Source organism: Charadrius vociferus, unplaced genomic scaffold (assembly GCF_000708025.1).
Source record: "Charadrius vociferus isolate BGI_N301 unplaced genomic scaffold, ASM70802v2 scaffold45, whole genome shotgun sequence".
Lineage (NCBI taxonomy): Eukaryota > Metazoa > Chordata > Aves > Charadriiformes > Charadriidae > Charadrius > Charadrius vociferus.
The window spans coordinates 332,480-349,017 of NW_009648712.1; the positions used below are offsets into that span (position 1 = coordinate 332,480).

General features: G+C 39.0%; 1 protein-coding gene across 1 annotated transcript in view; it reads left to right on the forward strand.

The window, feature by feature from the left end:
* Window positions 1-1,081: 1,081 nt before the first annotated feature.
* Window positions 1,082-16,538, forward strand: part of METTL4 (methyltransferase like 4) — a 17,360-nt gene continuing 1,903 nt past the window's right edge. Inside the window, 8 exon segments of the mRNA XM_009886622.1 lie at window positions 1,082-1,501; window positions 2,286-2,348; window positions 4,781-5,147; window positions 7,322-7,391; window positions 9,280-9,454; window positions 9,669-9,703; window positions 9,705-9,770; window positions 10,386-10,474. Of these exon segments, the coding sequence (XP_009884924.1) occupies window positions 1,082-1,501; window positions 2,286-2,348; window positions 4,781-5,147; window positions 7,322-7,391; window positions 9,280-9,454; window positions 9,669-9,703; window positions 9,705-9,770; window positions 10,386-10,474 (1,285 nt within the window).

Consider the following 16,538-nt stretch of genomic DNA (forward strand, 5'->3'; position numbering starts at 1 on the left):
GCCGCCCCCGAGCCCCAGGCCCTGCGTGTGCCTGCGGGTCCTGTGGCCGGGCCTCGCCTCGCCTCTGCCGCCCTGGTGCCGCGGCTGCCCCCTGTCCTTGTGTTGCTGCTCCTGAGGGCTGTTGTATAAAGTCTTGTTTTGCCATAGTGCTATTTTCTAACTTGTTAGAAAGCTCATCTTAGAGTAAATCCAACTGTGTAAAACTATAGAAGGTTATGTGTGATAAACATGCTCGCTATATTAAATTTTAGTCGGGGCAAATTCGGTGGAGCAAAGAATATTTATTGCAGCTTTGGGAGTTACGCAGGGGATTTCTCCTCCCGTGGCTCGTTTTCCCTTTTACAAACGCTTGTTTTTATTTTGTATTCCTTATTCATGTTTTTTCTTTGAAAATCATCTGCATAATCAATGAGTTTTCGGAGCGCAACCCACCCCCAATTACATAGTCAATGAGTTCTTGGAATGCAACCCACCCTCGAACATGCCCCTTCCTTTCTAGTCGTGCAGGTGATATGCTTCCTCAGGGGTCTTCCTGGTGGTCATCGGAGGGAGGCTCAAAGTCTTAATCACTATGTCCTTCTTGGGGCTTCTTTATTCTTTACACTTCTGTGGTTATCTTAGCTTACTACACCACCTTTTGTTCTGCAATGCTCAGTACTTCCAACTGTTGCTTTTGTCTGATATCCTATCTTATGCTATCCCTTTTCCAAACGCATCACAAGCATGCGCCCATCTTAGCTAAAGCCATAACAAGCACACATCCATTTTAGCTGAAGCAAAATTCTTTTGCTAAATTACTTATTACAATGTAAAAGTTGCTTACTACAAAAAAAGTGAAATAGGGATGCAACATGAAGTCATAATGGGGAACCTAGCTGAAGTCAGAAGTTTCTACAGTGCGTCATGTGTGGGTACGGCAATGTCTGTCAGAAGATAGGTGGCCACTTTATCAAATCGTGATAGTTCTGAAAAGCGAACTCTTAAAAACATTCCCACAGGAGGTGCTTGCTCCAGGAAGTGCATACGATTACTGGCTATGTTTTCAAGGAGTTGGTTTTAGTTCCTGAAAAATGGAGCTGTGATGTCTGTGGTACATCGGTTGACAGCAGGGTGGCTTGTGGATCATCTCTCTTTCATCAACCAGTGTGGCTACGAGGTCTGTGACTCCTTTGCATACCCTGGTGGTGTCACTCTCGATACTTCTCTTGGAGATTGTCATGCTACTTCTACCTTTGCTGCCACCTCCTCATCAAGCGATGGTCCTATTCCTGGTCTTGGAGATGCGGTAGAGACAGAAGGTAAAACAGCAAAGAAGAGATATGTGTTTCGGGAGGAGTTCTTTGACATTTCAAAGCCCCATATACCTGCAGCTCCTGAGGAACAGCTATGGCAGGGATGCCCTGAAGTGAGTCTCACAGAAGTCAAGGCCAGCGGCAACAGAGGGGAACACTGTGAAGAAACCAAGAGTGGCATTGGAGAGTCTGTTGCTGGTGCTAGGAAGGTATGTTCTCCATAATACAGTAAATGGCAGTAATCTCCTGGTAAATAATATACCACTAACATTGTCGTGCACGTTTTGATTTCCTGAGCTTATGTAGGAAAGCAGGAACTTTCCCACAATAAATTTCAAGATGTAAGGAAAATGTAAGCACTTGTGAGGATATTCTTCTGTCCCTCGTGTCAGTAATGTGCATCCTGTGACTCAAAAGCAGCGAGTTGCTCACAAAATCTTCTGATGTTGGTTGTGGTTAGGGACTTCAGCTGAAACTGTGTTAGCTGTCAAGAATGTGCAGATTAACAAGGAGGGAAGGACAGTATGAATTTGCTTTCAATATGTGGATTGTTTAGTGCTGTTTCTTATGGACCAAAAAACATGAGAGTCACTGGTCTAAACCAACAAATGTAATCATGAAAGACCTAGTTAATTTTCTCCTGTTATTGGTAAACCACACTTGGCAGCTGAACAAATACCTTCTGGTATGGACCCAAAGGAGGCATGAACATGAACTGTGGCGTGCACTAGGTACCTTCACATCCCACTGCCATGAGTAACGTAACACAGCCTTAAGCCTATGTAGCTTGAGAATGCCTACAGCAGCCTCAGGTATTTTGAGATCGTCTTTTTGCTTATTGGGCTTCTACTTGTGATAAAAGAGATGAAAAGTTTCCTCTGCTTTTAGAAGAGTTGCTTTGTAATTTGGGTATGTTTGATTATTTATTTTTTCATTTCATCATGGAGTAATACGGATTTTTTTTTTTTTGTCCACTGTTTGCTTATTCTGCAGAAACGTAAAAGGAAATGTGTATTCAACCAAGGTGAAGTAGATGCTTTAGAATACCATTCAAAGGTAAGTTTGAACAAGAGCATATTTTGCAAGTACGTGATACCTGACTTTGAACCACGTATGGAGTGCAAGGCATGGTTGTGGACAAGTTCTGTTTTTGTAGCTTGTTCTGCTAACAGGAAGGTCATCTCTCTAGTCCTTAAATAAGCAACTGCATACAGAGAATATCTTTTGTGTAGCTATGTGCAAAACAAACAACATCAAATGGAAGCTGAGAAGTTTTGAAGAGCTGGAAGCTGCGTTCATAAAATATCTTTTACTGTTATGGATAAGTGAGCATTATATAGTTATGAGCTGAATGTTGACCAGGAAGTGACTGATTTGAAATGAAAAGCTGAGCTAGGACCTACGCTTGCTTTCTTTCCTCTGACAAAGGTGTTAGTTATATTGGGCTTTTTGTTTAATTCTGTTCCTTTTTAACTATATTAAATGACTAAATTTTTCTTCTCTTACTTGGCAACATTTTTGTCATAAATGTATACAGTTTGCTATGATGCATTGTAGAGGTCACAGAATCACAGAATTTTCAGAGTTGGAAGGGACCTCTAGAGATCATCTAGTCCAACTCCCCTGCTAAATCAGGATTGCCTAGAGCACATTACTCAGGACTGCATCCAGGCGGATTTTGAAAATCTTCAGAGAAGGGGACTCCACAACGTCCCTGGGCAGCCTGTTCCAGTGCTCTGTCACCCGAACTGTAAAGAAGTTTTTTCGTGTGTTGGAACGGAACTTCCTATGTTCCAACTTGCACCCATTGCCCCTCGTCCTGTCACTGGGAACCACCGAGAAGAGTGTGGCTGTAATTATTATATATATAATAAATATATATTGTTATTATATATATATACAGAGGTCCTGTAATTATTGTTGTGAATAAGCTGTGCATGTGCAGAATCACCTTAAAAGAGAGAACTTTCAAGTTCAACATCCAACAGAGTTTTATGAGTATGAAAACCTTTTAGCTAAAATAAAGTCATTCAACAGTAGGAATAAAGGAAGAAATGAAGAGAAGTTGTTTGATGCCTCGGAGACCTGTGTAACTTCAAATGATTTTTGGTGAATATGCAAAAAAGACACAGTTTTGAAAAATCTGTGATACCAGTTAGCCTCTGAGACCACTCACAAGTTAGAACATACTATTTTTTACAGTATTTGTAGTGTTAAACGTTGGCTAGTCAATTCAGTTTATTTTGGCACTTACTCATATCTTAGAATAATTTTCCAAAAAAAAACCCCCATATTTGTGTCTGCCAGTGAAAGTAGGCTTTGAATCCATTTATGAATTTCAGAGTCAGCATAGGGAACAGTAAAAAATATGCTGAATTTCTTCGGCCATTTGTTAAAACTACTGTTTAAATTGCTCGATAGTCAAGAAGCTTTGCCCACCTGCGAATTAACACAAGGGGGTAAGAAGAAGAGCCATCAGCATTAATTCAGCTGTACAACTTGTAGTATTTCTAAAGATATATTTATTAATTCTATTAAAGCAGTATGAACTTTTACTAAAAAATTATGACTCTCTCCCCTCAAATGTCTAGATGGTGGCGCTATTAAAGACATTATTAAAAAAAAATCACCCTCATTAATTTGGAAATTGTAATAAAAATATTTTGTAAAAACATCTTCTAAAATTGAAGATTCCATGATCAGGAGCTTTAGAAACCGTAATAAGTATTTTAAACCTTTGATAAAGCTACTGTAACTGGCAGTATTGCTGTTCTAAATGAACAAAAGTGCCTTATTGGTAATTCAAACTCATGAAGGTTCAATGATTTGGGAATAAACTAGGTCTTTAAATTTTGCTAAGGGAGGGTGCTGAAGTGAATGAAAGTCTATATAGATCCAAGAATCTTGTCTCCCTGGACTCGCTGGCAGATTATTTGAGATGTCTTCACTTAGAAGTTGCAAAACTAAATTCTAATAACTTAATTTGTTTTACTTCCATATTACTTTTAAAATGCATAAACTGTTGTTTCTAGAAGTGAATTTAAATGTGAAAATACTGTGGGTTTTTTTATTAGATCCCAGTGTACATCCCAATTAAAAATATGTTATGGGCACAGTAACTTGAAATTAGATTAGACTTTGAACTTGTACTTCAAATTATTGCTTTGAAATTTATGTTTATTTAGAACAGCAATATTCTGCCTCTGTTGTCTGTGAAATGTTTTATTTTGTAGTCTCTCGCTCTTTCTTTCTCCAGGCTTCTAATCATTGCCACTTTACAAAAAAAAAAACCAAACAAAAACCCAACAAAAGTTAGCATGGCCTCACTAGCATGCCCTTGTAGCTTTTGAGTCAATGATCTCAGTATTTGGCAGAGATACTTTTTCCACTCTGCAGACTGAAAATGTTTTGATTTCTGTCTCATTCCCAGATTGGGTAGATACTTGAAAGATTATTTCTTTTTCCCTTGTTTCTTTATGACCATACAGGTCAGGAAGCTCATTTGGGAAGGCAGTTTGCATTTAGTCCAAGAAGGACTCAAAAGTGGTTTTCTTCACCGCACTACTGCAGAACTCAGTTGCAGGAAGAATGTTGTTCCTGGACATGTTGGCTGCGGATTGGCTGAATTATGTGAAATGGCAAAGCAATTTCCAGCTGGGAGTGAAAGCGACCATCAAGCTGTACATGTGCTAGATGATGAAACCTCCATTCCAGAGCAGGACCTGCTTTCGTGTGTTACAGAAAACAGCTCAAACTGTGCAAAGATAGTTGTGTTAATGGGGCAGAAGTACTTGGTGCCACCGAAAAGCAGTTTCCTTTTATCTGATATTTCATGTTTACAGTCCCTGCTGAACTGTAAGTATCATTAGGCATTAGAATTTACCACTTCTCTTTTGCCTCAGAAGGGCGTTTAATGTCAAGATGACTAAGAATTCAGTGAACAGATTTTAATATACAGAATCACACTAATGGGAAACGCTGCTGCGAGCTTTCAAAACTTTGTGTTAATAGGTGAGGGCTTTCAAAAGAATCTTGAGTGGTTAGGAGCTCGTGCCATGGGGGGATTATCTGTCTCATGGAGGCTCCTTTGAAAGTCTCAGCCACAGCATTTTACATGAAGCCTAAAATACGGCAGCTTGTGAACACGTTCTGAGCCATGGTCGGTATAGAAGTCATGTAAATGCATTAAATTGGGATTAGCTATGCTGCTGGCTCTCTATTGTGCAGGATGAGGCTTTAACAAAGATAAGTCCATGCTGCTACTAGGGTGGCGTTTCTTCTGTCTTGGCTTTTAGGTAGACTAGATCATGGGAGAGGCATGAGATTATGCACCTTAAAGCAATATTCCCTTACAGATAAATCTTGTTCAGCAGTAGGGTCTGTTTATATAGGCATAAACTGATGGTGAGACCAATCCCAGTGTCCTCCAGAGAAGCTGCTGCACCCAGTGGAAGGTAAACATTTTAGCAAGAACACGAGTAGCAAACATGAGTTGACTTCTCAGCTGCTACATTTCACAGCTGAGTGTTGGCTTAAGCCAAAATCAGTGACAGGGAGGTGGTGGGATTTTAGAATTAGTAACTCTAAAAGTAAACCAAAAGCTGTCCAAGCCAGTATCTCCAGCCTTAATGGATCGCGCAGAAAGCTTTAAGGTGACAGCGTACAACATTCTTCACTGTACTTCACCATTGCATTAGCTTTCAACTTGACATTTGTTATTATTGTTATTTATTATCAGCAGCTAAGTTTCGTCAGACAGTCTTAGAGGAAAGACGATGCCTGTAAGCAAAACCTGGGGATTACTGCTTTACCCTCTAATCAGTAATTTTAGATTTGTTAGTTAATATGTTTCTTCCCTCTAACATGCAACTTAAATATCCACTGATTTTTTTTTTTTTTTATTTTACTAAGATGACATGCAGGAGGTGGAATCTTGTTATCCAAATAATAATTTTAGCCAGCTTTATGAAAGGAGGAAGATCACTATTTTCTGAATCACAGCTGTGCATATAGCAAGTTTGGATTCTTCCGAAGGTCAGGAACTAGGCCAAGAAATTTGAGAAAATGCTTTTTAAGTAATCAACAGTGAATATTAATATAACGCCATGACTCTAGTTTTTTTGTGTGTGGTTTTTTTTTTTTTTTTTAGGAAGTCTACTGTACATTTTAATTATTATCTTGGTTTTTCCCTTTCAGTATTTCTTGTTTGTCAGCCTGCTGTCAGGATAACACCCCCAATGTTAACAAAGGAATAAGATGTGTAAAGCATATTTAATGGACATGAAATATTAAGCTGCTGTTCTTATTAGCTGATTAAATAATTAGCATCAGACTCAGTCTCAATGAAGGAACAAGTATGTTCTGTGGAAAAAATAAAATGAAGAGTCCTGTTTTTTCATGGATCTTCTATCCTCCAAGTAAAGTAAACCCAGCTTCCCCCATTAAAACTCTTCCAGTTCTCTTTCTCTTGTCCATTAATTTCCATTTCACACACTGAGTCTAGCTCTCTGTCTCTCTTCATCTCCAGTAGTGCAAAACACAGTTTTCCAGGGCTGATCTGGATCTCTGTGTGTCCTAATTGGCCTGCTGAAAGATCAAACAGGGCAGGAATCTTCCGTTCAGGGCTGCAGCCTTGGACTCAGCTGGGTGCCTTATTACTTAACCTCTGTTTGGAAGCTTGAAGAAATTTTCATCTGAGACTTGTACTCTGCTATCAGTTTTTTTCTGAAAGTCCCAAAGATGTTCAAAATTTCTTGGAGGGGTCTAACATAGATCACATAAACGTCCTTTCATTAGGTAATCAGCCTAAAAATCTCTGAAGTATATGATTATCTGGATTAAAACAAGTGTGCTAGAAGCCTTTTATCTTCTTATTGGGAAAGAACAGAAGAAAATTGTGGGTTTGCTGCATAGTTGGCTCTGTATGTGTTGTCTTTATGTGGTTAGTTAAGCTTTTATCAGTTTTAACCAGTATACTTATTTTAAATCTAATTTACTGGCTTTTTTTTTTTTGTAATTTCATTTCCCAGACAAGAAAAAGTATCATGTAATTGTGATTGATCCACCATGGGAGAACAAGTCTGTTAAAAGAAGCAACAGGTAAATTTTAAAATAAAATTAAACAAACTTTGTTGTCCTAGCTTACAAAGGGTAATTAACATTTTAATATACTGATGCAGTCTAAGACTGATATAACTGTGAGACTGTAGCTTAAACTAGCAAATGTTTTGGCACATGCCTACCTTCAAGTCTATTAAATGTCTCGGGGAATTAACAAAAATGTGTTGGATGCTTTGCCTACAAAATATTTGCAATAGTGGATCTTAAATGAGAATGTTAGTCCTTGAGAGTTATAAGGAAAGCCTGAAATCAACTGTTCTGTAAGGCTTGGATCATGCTGATACTAATTTGAAATTAATAGGGTTACTTTAACAGGCATAAAGCTAGATAAATGCATAAGTATTTCCAGGACTGAGGTCCAATTTAGAAGATTTTGGGTTTGTTTTTTTTTTTTTTTTTTTTTTTTAATTTGAGGTGTAGTTTGAGCTTTAGTCTGATGGGTAGAAGAGAGGAAGTGATAATGCAGCAGTAAAATCCTCAAGTGCAATAGGAACTTTCTGAGTTTATGTAGTCATTAACCTGAAATTTTATGGGCTTCCTTCTCCACTGAGTAACATCAGGCTTATGCCAGTGGAGCTCTCTTGATTACCATAGAATTGTTTCCATGTGACAGAAGGGCAGGCAGGAGTTACGGCCTTACAACTGTCTAGAATAATGTCTACTGTAGCTTTTGAAGCTTATTATGAAGACATAATTTGAAGATGCAGGGACTGATTAGTAGCTTTTACTTTGAAAGCCCTACAGAAACCTCTAGAAACCCATAGTTAGCTCATTAAAGTGTTTTTCTTAACTATGTAAGTTACTCAAAGAAAAACTGTAGTTATTCACAAGTGTGAATTCGCCAGCAAGGCCTTCTCTCCCTTACAAAATAAAGGGAAAAGGTGGAAGAGCTATCGCTGCTGTTAATTACCTTATTGATGGCTAATCTTTGTTAAGCATGTCAGATCTGGGTTGTGATCTTGTTTTCTCTAGGAAGTGTAGTCCAGGAGGTATTTTGGATTTTGTCCTTGTTACCTGTTTCTCACTGTTGTTCTCACTGTTGCAATAAATAGGGATTGCAGGTACCTAGGCAGTGGCTGTCAAATCCAGTAGGTAGTGTGCCAATGCTTTTGATGCTGCAATGTGTAGGTTCCATGAATTGCAACTCATTAGTAGTGTAGAACAGCATCATGAGAAAAATGGTAGAACAGGACAAAATCTGCAAAGCATACTGCATTCACCGATGTAGCATATAGTTAGCTCAGAAATATGCAGAACTCTTCTGAATAGCCTAGAGAACTTTTACCATGAGTGGTAATTTAAAAATAATGAGTAACTTCTGCAATAATTGGAGAACTGATTACTCTTTCATGACCTTTTAACTTGCCAGTCAAATGAGTGTTTCCCTTGCACTTGTAAATGACTCACTTGTCATTTTCATTCAGAAGAGAGATAGCTTATTATGAAAAGTGAATAATATTACATTGACTACAGAGCTCATTTTCACTAAATAGCTTTGTTCTGGTGTAAAGATGAGAGTATGGAATTACATATGGTAGCTCTTAAATAAAACGTGGGCTTGTGAATTAAATGTAGGCTTTTAGACTTCTTCAGAATCACAACTCATAATACTTTATTTGGGGGAATAGTAGAAATACGTAGTTAAAGGTTCTGCTCCGTAAAACTTAAGTACAGACACTAAAGATTTTATATTGGACTCCATATGATTTGGCCACTGGGTGTCAGTCTTGATCCATTTTTGACTTGTGTTGTCAGGACATAATTCTTGAAATGTCTTGGCTGTGTAATTTCTTTATTCGTTTGTGTTGCTTAGCAATTTTTATATTTAGTGTATGCTAACTTGCTTTCTCACTGTATTGCCATATAGATACAACCACTTGTCTTCATGGCAAATCAAGCAGATTCCTGTACCAGCACTTGCTGCTCCAAATTGTCTTGTGGTCATGTGGGTGACTAATAGACAGAAACACTTACGTTTCGTTAAGGATGAACTTTATCCTCATTGGTCTGTGAAGACACTTGCTGAGTGGCACTGGGTAAAAGTAAGTTCTCAGTTTGTTTTGTTGGTTTTTTTGAGACAGACAGGGCTTGCACTATGACGCTTTATATTCTTATAATTTGTCTATTTATTACTATGTGCATTTGTATATGAGAGGTATGGTATCATCAGTATCTTCCTTTTTATCAAAGAAAATGTCTCAAAAAAAATTGGATGTGAAAATCTTCCACTGTGTTTTTTTAACTCCTTTGTGTCAGATTACTAGAGCTGGAGAATTTGTATTCCCTTTGGATTCACAAAAAACCCTATGAAGTCCTTGTATTGGGGAGAGTGCAAGGAGATGTAAAGGAAGGCTTAAGGTATGCCAGGATATTTATGGTAAATGTCTTTCTTGAGGCTGCTCGGGTTCTATTTGTATGTATCACTTGTTCATGATGCAGTATAATGTCCCAAAATCTTCTCTTGGTGTCATTTTTTGACTTGTTTTGGACCTAAAGATAGCCTTATTAGCTTTGGGATGAGGGAGTGCTTTTGTGAGATTAAAGGCTGGAAACCTTTGCTCCTTGTATCTGTCTGTATTGGGGAACTGGCTCAGATAAAAGCCTTGTGGATGGGACTTTGTTTGCTGCCAGGTTCTTGTGGACCGTGAGTCCTTGGCACAGCCTGACACCATTCTGGGGATGCTGATGTCTTTCTGCACATGAAAACATACAGGCCTATGTTGTTTGTTGTCAATGGCTTTGTATGGCTATAGTTAACCACATTTTGTCTAAAGCCCTGGTGATTTCATAAACTGTCCTTTTATACGTTATGGCTAAGCAACATCTAACTTCCTTTCAACTTACCTGAAGTTTGACTGTGAATGAGCATTCTGTGTGTTACCTCCCATCTGAAGTAGCTCTGTGAGACCTGCAGCATCATATTTGGTGGTATTCATTCTCATACTTCCTTTCTTGTTCTGATTTATGCGACAGGAAATCTGAAGATGTACTTCCAATTCCAGAACATAAGTTAATTGTCAGCATACCCTGCAGTCTGCATTCACATAAACCCCCTCTTACTGGTACGTTTTGCTGTGTAATGTTTCTGTTCAGGCATTGGACTTGGATGTCTGAAATGATGTACTTAGAATAAGATATCTTCATATATGAAGTGCCTTAATTTCCTATATGCCAAGCAGTTTTGCACAACAGGACTTGTGATTCCTCAACGTTCCTAAAAATGTTGTCAGGCACCTAAGTTTCCTTTCTCTAGAAATGAATATGAGAAGTGGAACCTCAAGCTTTATTGTGTGCATATTTTGGGTAGACATATAAACAAAAGATGCATTTCTTAAATTTGTGTTTTAAATGCTGCAGGAACAGTTTACTGTATGTATGAAGTTATGCCAAATGGCCTAAAGTGCCTGGGAAGAGGGGAACTTTGGGAATATATAAAATAGAGTATCTTCTACTTGGCTAATAAAAGCAGAAACCTCTTTATTATGTCATCCTGAAAGAAATGTTTTTATATCTGCATGAGCTGCTTGTATGTCTGCAGTACAGTTGTGCCTTTAAATAATAGTAAAAAAAAAAAAAAGAAATAGTTAACTATAGGCAACAAATAAGGCATGCCCTGTTTGTTTCTGAGGAGCTGTATTTAATTTACTGAAATTAATGCAGTAACTCCAACCAGCCAGTTGGTGTGGGTATGAATTCAGCTTTTCAGAGTTTAGTCCAAAGGATTTGAAGATTTCTGTGTGATATGTTACCTTTTGCACATTGTTCTGGAGCAAGCTTACTTTGACTAATTTCGTCAATAGAAAGTCATACTTCTTCCATCATTATAGTACCTGAGTGCCTTACAGTGTTATGGTAAGAAACATATTTAATACCTCTCACAAAAATGGTTTCATTCTCCTCCAAGGGGAAGACTCATGATGAATCTGCAAATATTCCAGGTGCATGTGGTGCTATGTAATCATGTTGGAAAAGGCAGGGAGAAGAAATGCGTAATGTTGGAGAGGAGAGACATTACAGTTTGCTTCGCTGACATGCTTTCCTTTGTTTGTTCCCAGGGAACAGAAAAACTTCAGTTAGAAAGCTGGTCTGGACAGTTATACATTCCGGGAGGCTCTAAAATTTGTATTTTGGGCTTGTGTTTATTAAATTAACATACGTATGTATACCTGTTCAAAAACTAGTAGAAGACACATACGTGTGTTGATTTAAGCTAATGAATGGTACAGAAGTGCTTTGTGAGGCAGTCACCTAGGGCCTCGTCAGAAAACCAGCTCACTTGGACACAAACAGGAAACTTGTGAGGTATCCAAGGGTGCAAACCAGCAGCCTGTATGTATTACAGAGAATTCTGGTGCCAGAATGCCCCTCAGAACAATTCTTTTGTAGGGCAGAATCTAGAAACCATATTGGGGAATCATTTGTAAATTATGATCCTGAATGTGTGTTTTGAAAGAAATTTGTATGTGCTAATTTATATATTTCTTGAGTCTTTACTTGAATGCTGGAATTTGATACCATTGTGCAGCATTTATGTTTCTGTTTGAAAAACTAATTTTCTGGTGGGCAACATCAGTGACTTGCAAGGTTTTTATGAAAGTCCATGTGTAGCCTGCAGTTTTGGCAGCTCCATTCAGAACATGGGTATAGAATGAAAAGGTAAACCATAAGGCAAAAGCTAATTGCTGATGCTTTGACTTCAGTGTTGTAAAAGGGTAGCACCTTCATGATTGGACAGTATTCTCAAGTGGCCAGTAGAGAGCAGTTGAGCTACATCCTAGAGTGGTTCAGAAGAAATTTGAACAGAAGCAGAAATTTGGCAATGGTCGAGAAGGACACTTGATGAGTCACACACATTCTTTATGCTTTGTTTAAGTAGCAACAAAGCCAAAAATATTAGTATTTACTGATGCTGTCTGGCACTTTATTTCTTGTTACTACTGCAGAGGCTGTATGTTGGTACATACGTAGCCACTTAATGACTGATTATAACATTTTTATCTCTCTGGGGGAAGAGAAAGATGTAAATTAAAGTAAGCCATCAAAAAGAGATGTTTGGGTTCCTACAGTGCATTTAACCGTGAAATTGAGACTGTAGGGGTTTTTGGTGATGCATGTGCTGTTTTCAGTGCTTAGAGCTTTTATATGTCATTGTAAATGTACTTAAAATTTCATTTTAATGCATTTGCATAAAGTAGCTTATTAGTCCTGGGTTTGGTTCAAATAACAGCAGGTTTTCTTCCTAATTCAATTCAATATTGCTCTTAGAAGACATAGAAGGTACTGTGTTACACAGAAGATACGAAGTAATGTAGAACTCCACCTTTTTTCCTTTTCCTGTTTTATAGATTCTTCTTGTTATAGCTATTTCTCCTTCAATTTTTAAGTATGTACATTTATGGTTAGAAAATAATATTGTCAGGAGTATGCTTAAAAACAGTGGAATTAATTCTTGGCTATGTTCTAACGGCTTTGCGTATCTCTAGCAGAAGAGTGCAATGGGAAATTGGGAAATCTTGAGAACCCCCTTCTGTAGCACCCCTGACTTGCTAGGCTGTGTTATAATAGTGTTCTTGGAAGTAAAAAAAAAAAAAAAAAAAGGAAATGCCTTTGTTTTCTTATGCACTGTGTGAGCCCTGACTGTTAGACTAATTGGTAGGTGCATCAACATCTAGGTTTAACTTGAAGCTCAGAAAAGATGTAGAGATGTAAAACCATCTTTGTGCTGAGTTTCGTATCTTTTTCTGGTCCTACTGTTTGGGGATTAGGCAGACTGGGCAATAAGGACCTCTACCTTGCAAATGCTTTTGAAGGGTTACTATGAAATGAGTTCAGTTGTATGCTTTGTGCATTGTATGGGTCACAAATCAGACAGTAAAAAGCCAACAAAGTAACTTTCACTTTATGTATGTGATCTGACAGGCAGAACTTGTTGTTTAGGTAACAGAAGTTCAAAAGATAAGGGGAAACTGTTGCTTGTTTCAAAAATGATTCCTCCTTTTGTTTGTTCAAACACTTATAGCAGCATGCATCTTCAATACATGTTTGAGATTAAGAGTAAGCAGGTATTGCAGGTATCCTGCCTGACTACTGGAATGCACTTCAGAAGGAAGTGTGTTTTCTAGAAAACCAATGTTGTATCTACCAGTCAGCTTTGTGTGTCCTAGGGTATTACATGCCCAAGTACAGGGGCATGTTTTGCTGTTGCAGTGTTTATTACACCTGCAAGTGATACACAATAAATACATTAATTTTTATTTAAGCTGTTTATTGTTGGTGGTATAGAAGTAAATGTGGTTGGTGGTTTTTTTTTTAATCTGTTCCTATTGTAGGAAAACTTAATATTTGATCTTTCTACTGATGTAGATCTTCTAACCTGTTAGAGGAAAAAAAATACAGGGTTTGCTTAAGGGCTGCAGGTCAGATCCATGTGTGTTAAGATAGCCTTCTGGTGATATAAAAGCCTAACAAAGAAGCTATAATTTATAATGTGAACACTGACTTTCTATTTTAGGGAAACCAGTGTAATGAGATTTTTATGCCAACAAAATACAGCCACATTATTGCCCTCTTGATATGGTAATTTTCATTGCAGTGCAAGTTACTGCCTGATGTGATTATGTAAATACCTACAACATAGCAATGAAAAATCATACCGTAATGTGATCTTGAATTATGTGTAATCTGTCTCTGTTTTTAAAAAAAGCTCTGACTTCAAAGATGACCCCCTCTCTGGCGGCAGGAGAGGGGGAGGTTCCTGGGACTTCCTTTTTAAATTCTGATTTAAATCAAATCGATTGAAAGATTGGCACAAGGTTCCTGCTTCTGCTGAACTGACCCATTTTTTGGCTGCTTCTTTTTTGCTCTCTGGCAAACCAGTCTTTGAGGTTGGTTGAATCTCCTAAGTGTGCTTTTAAAATTTGTTCTCTTAGGCGTGGAAGTTTTTGGTGCTTAGTAAAACTGCTTTTGATTACTGGGCTTTGTGCTGTGATGATATTTTAAGATACAGTTTAAGAACAAATGTGAACATTAATAATGTGCTCTTAATGAAATTTCGTCACCTAAATAATTGCTTCCTCTACTTAGAAGCCCGTATAAAGCATAAAATAGTTCTATTTTGTTTTTATATGCGGGGTGGAAAAAAGTCATATAAAGCCTGGCCCTGCATTAAGCTCTGCGTGATCTTGTGCCCGTTAGCGTCAAAAAGATAGCCTACAGATGGTGGGATCTGCTCGCAGAGAGCTTATTGGAAGCTTTGGAGCTTTGCTTTCCACACTCTCTTCCTTCTCTTCTGTGGAAAAAGTGCAACCTCCTGCAGCATGGGCTTTCTTAGATGATAAAGAGAATAGATTTTTGGAAGACCTTTGTTAAAGTCATGGAATCACAGAATCACGGAGTTTTCAGAGTTGGAAGGGACCTCTAGAGATCATCTAGTCCAACTCCCCTGCTTCTCCCTCCAGAGAAGGGGCTTCCACAACTTCCCTGGGCAGCCTCTTCCAGTGCTCTGTCACCCTAACCGTAAAGTTTTTCCTTGTATTTGAATGGAACTTCCTATGTTCCAACTTGTGCCTGTTGCTCCTCGTTCTGTAACTGGGAACCACTGAAAAGAGTGTGGCTCCATCCTCCTTCAACCCACCCTTTAGATACTTGTACGCAATAATAAGGTCTCCCCTCAGTCTCCTCTTCTCCAGGCTAAAGAGTCCCAGCTCTCTCAGCCTTTCCTCATAAGGGAGATGCTCCAATCCCTCAGTCATCTTAGTTGCCCTTTGCTGGACTCTTTCCAGCATTTCCCTGTCCCTCTTGAACTGAGGAGCCCAGCACTGGACACAGTATTTGAGTTATGGCCTCACCAGTGCAGAGTAGAGGGGGAGAATGACCTCCCTTGACCTACTGGCCATGCACTTCCCTATGCAGCCCAGGATTCCATTGGCCTTTTTGGCTACAAGGGCACATTGCTGGCTCATGGATAATTTACTATCTACCAGGACCCGCACATCCTTCTCAGAACTACTTCCCAGCAGGTCCACCCCTAACATACACTGGTGCCTAGCATTCGTCTAGGACCTGCACTTGCTTTTGTTGAACCTCATTAGGTTCTTCTCTGCCCAGGTCTCCAGCCTGTGCAGGTCACACAGGATGGCAGCGCGGCCCTCTGGAGTGTCAGCCACCCCTCCCAGTTTGGTATCATCAGCGAACTTGCTGAGGATACACTGTCCCCTCATCCAGGACACTCTTGTCCCCTCATCCAGGTCATTGATGAATGTATTGAACAAGATTGGATCGAGTATTGACCCCTGGGGAACACCACTGGTTACAGTCTTCCAACTTGACAGTGCTCCATTAATCACAACCCTCTGAGTTCTGTCACACAGCCAGCTCTCAGTCCACCTCGCTGTCACCTCATCTAGCCCACATCACAGAAGCATCGAATTGTTTGGGTTGGAAGTGGCCTTTAAAGGTCATCTAGTCCAACCCCCCTGCAATAAGCAGGGACATCTTCAACTAGATCAGGTTGCTCAGAGCCCCGTCTAACCTGACCTTAAATGTGTTTCTAGGAAAGGGGCATCCACCACCTCCCTGGACAACCTGTGCCAGTGTTTACCACCCTCATTTTAAAAAAATTTCTTTCTTATATCTAGTCTGAATCTACCCTCTTTTACTTTAAATCCATTACCCCTTATCCTATCACAACAGGCCTTGCTAAAAAGTCTGTCCCCATCTTTCCTGTAGGCCCCCTTTAAGTACTGGAAGGCCGCAATAAGGTCTCCCCAGAGCCTTCTCTTCTCCAGGCTGAACAGCCCCAACTCTCTCAGCCTCTCCTCACAGGAGATGTGCTCCAGCCTTCTGATCATGCTGGCAGCACAAGAAATACTTAGCTAAATAAAGTGTGGAAAAAGAACATTTTTTTTTTTTTTTAATATGGTGGGTTTGCAAAATGGTATAATAACAGGTACTTATAAGTGGTGTCTAATTAGATGAAGTCCCATGACACTAAACAGCAATGTTCAGTGCAGCAAGCTTTCTGTCAGAATGTACATTTTCCTCTAAACCTCCCAGACTCTTCTCTGCAAATGTTAGATTTGTTTAAACATTTTAGCTTGCCTCTAAAAGAAGCAGTTTTTTAGAATA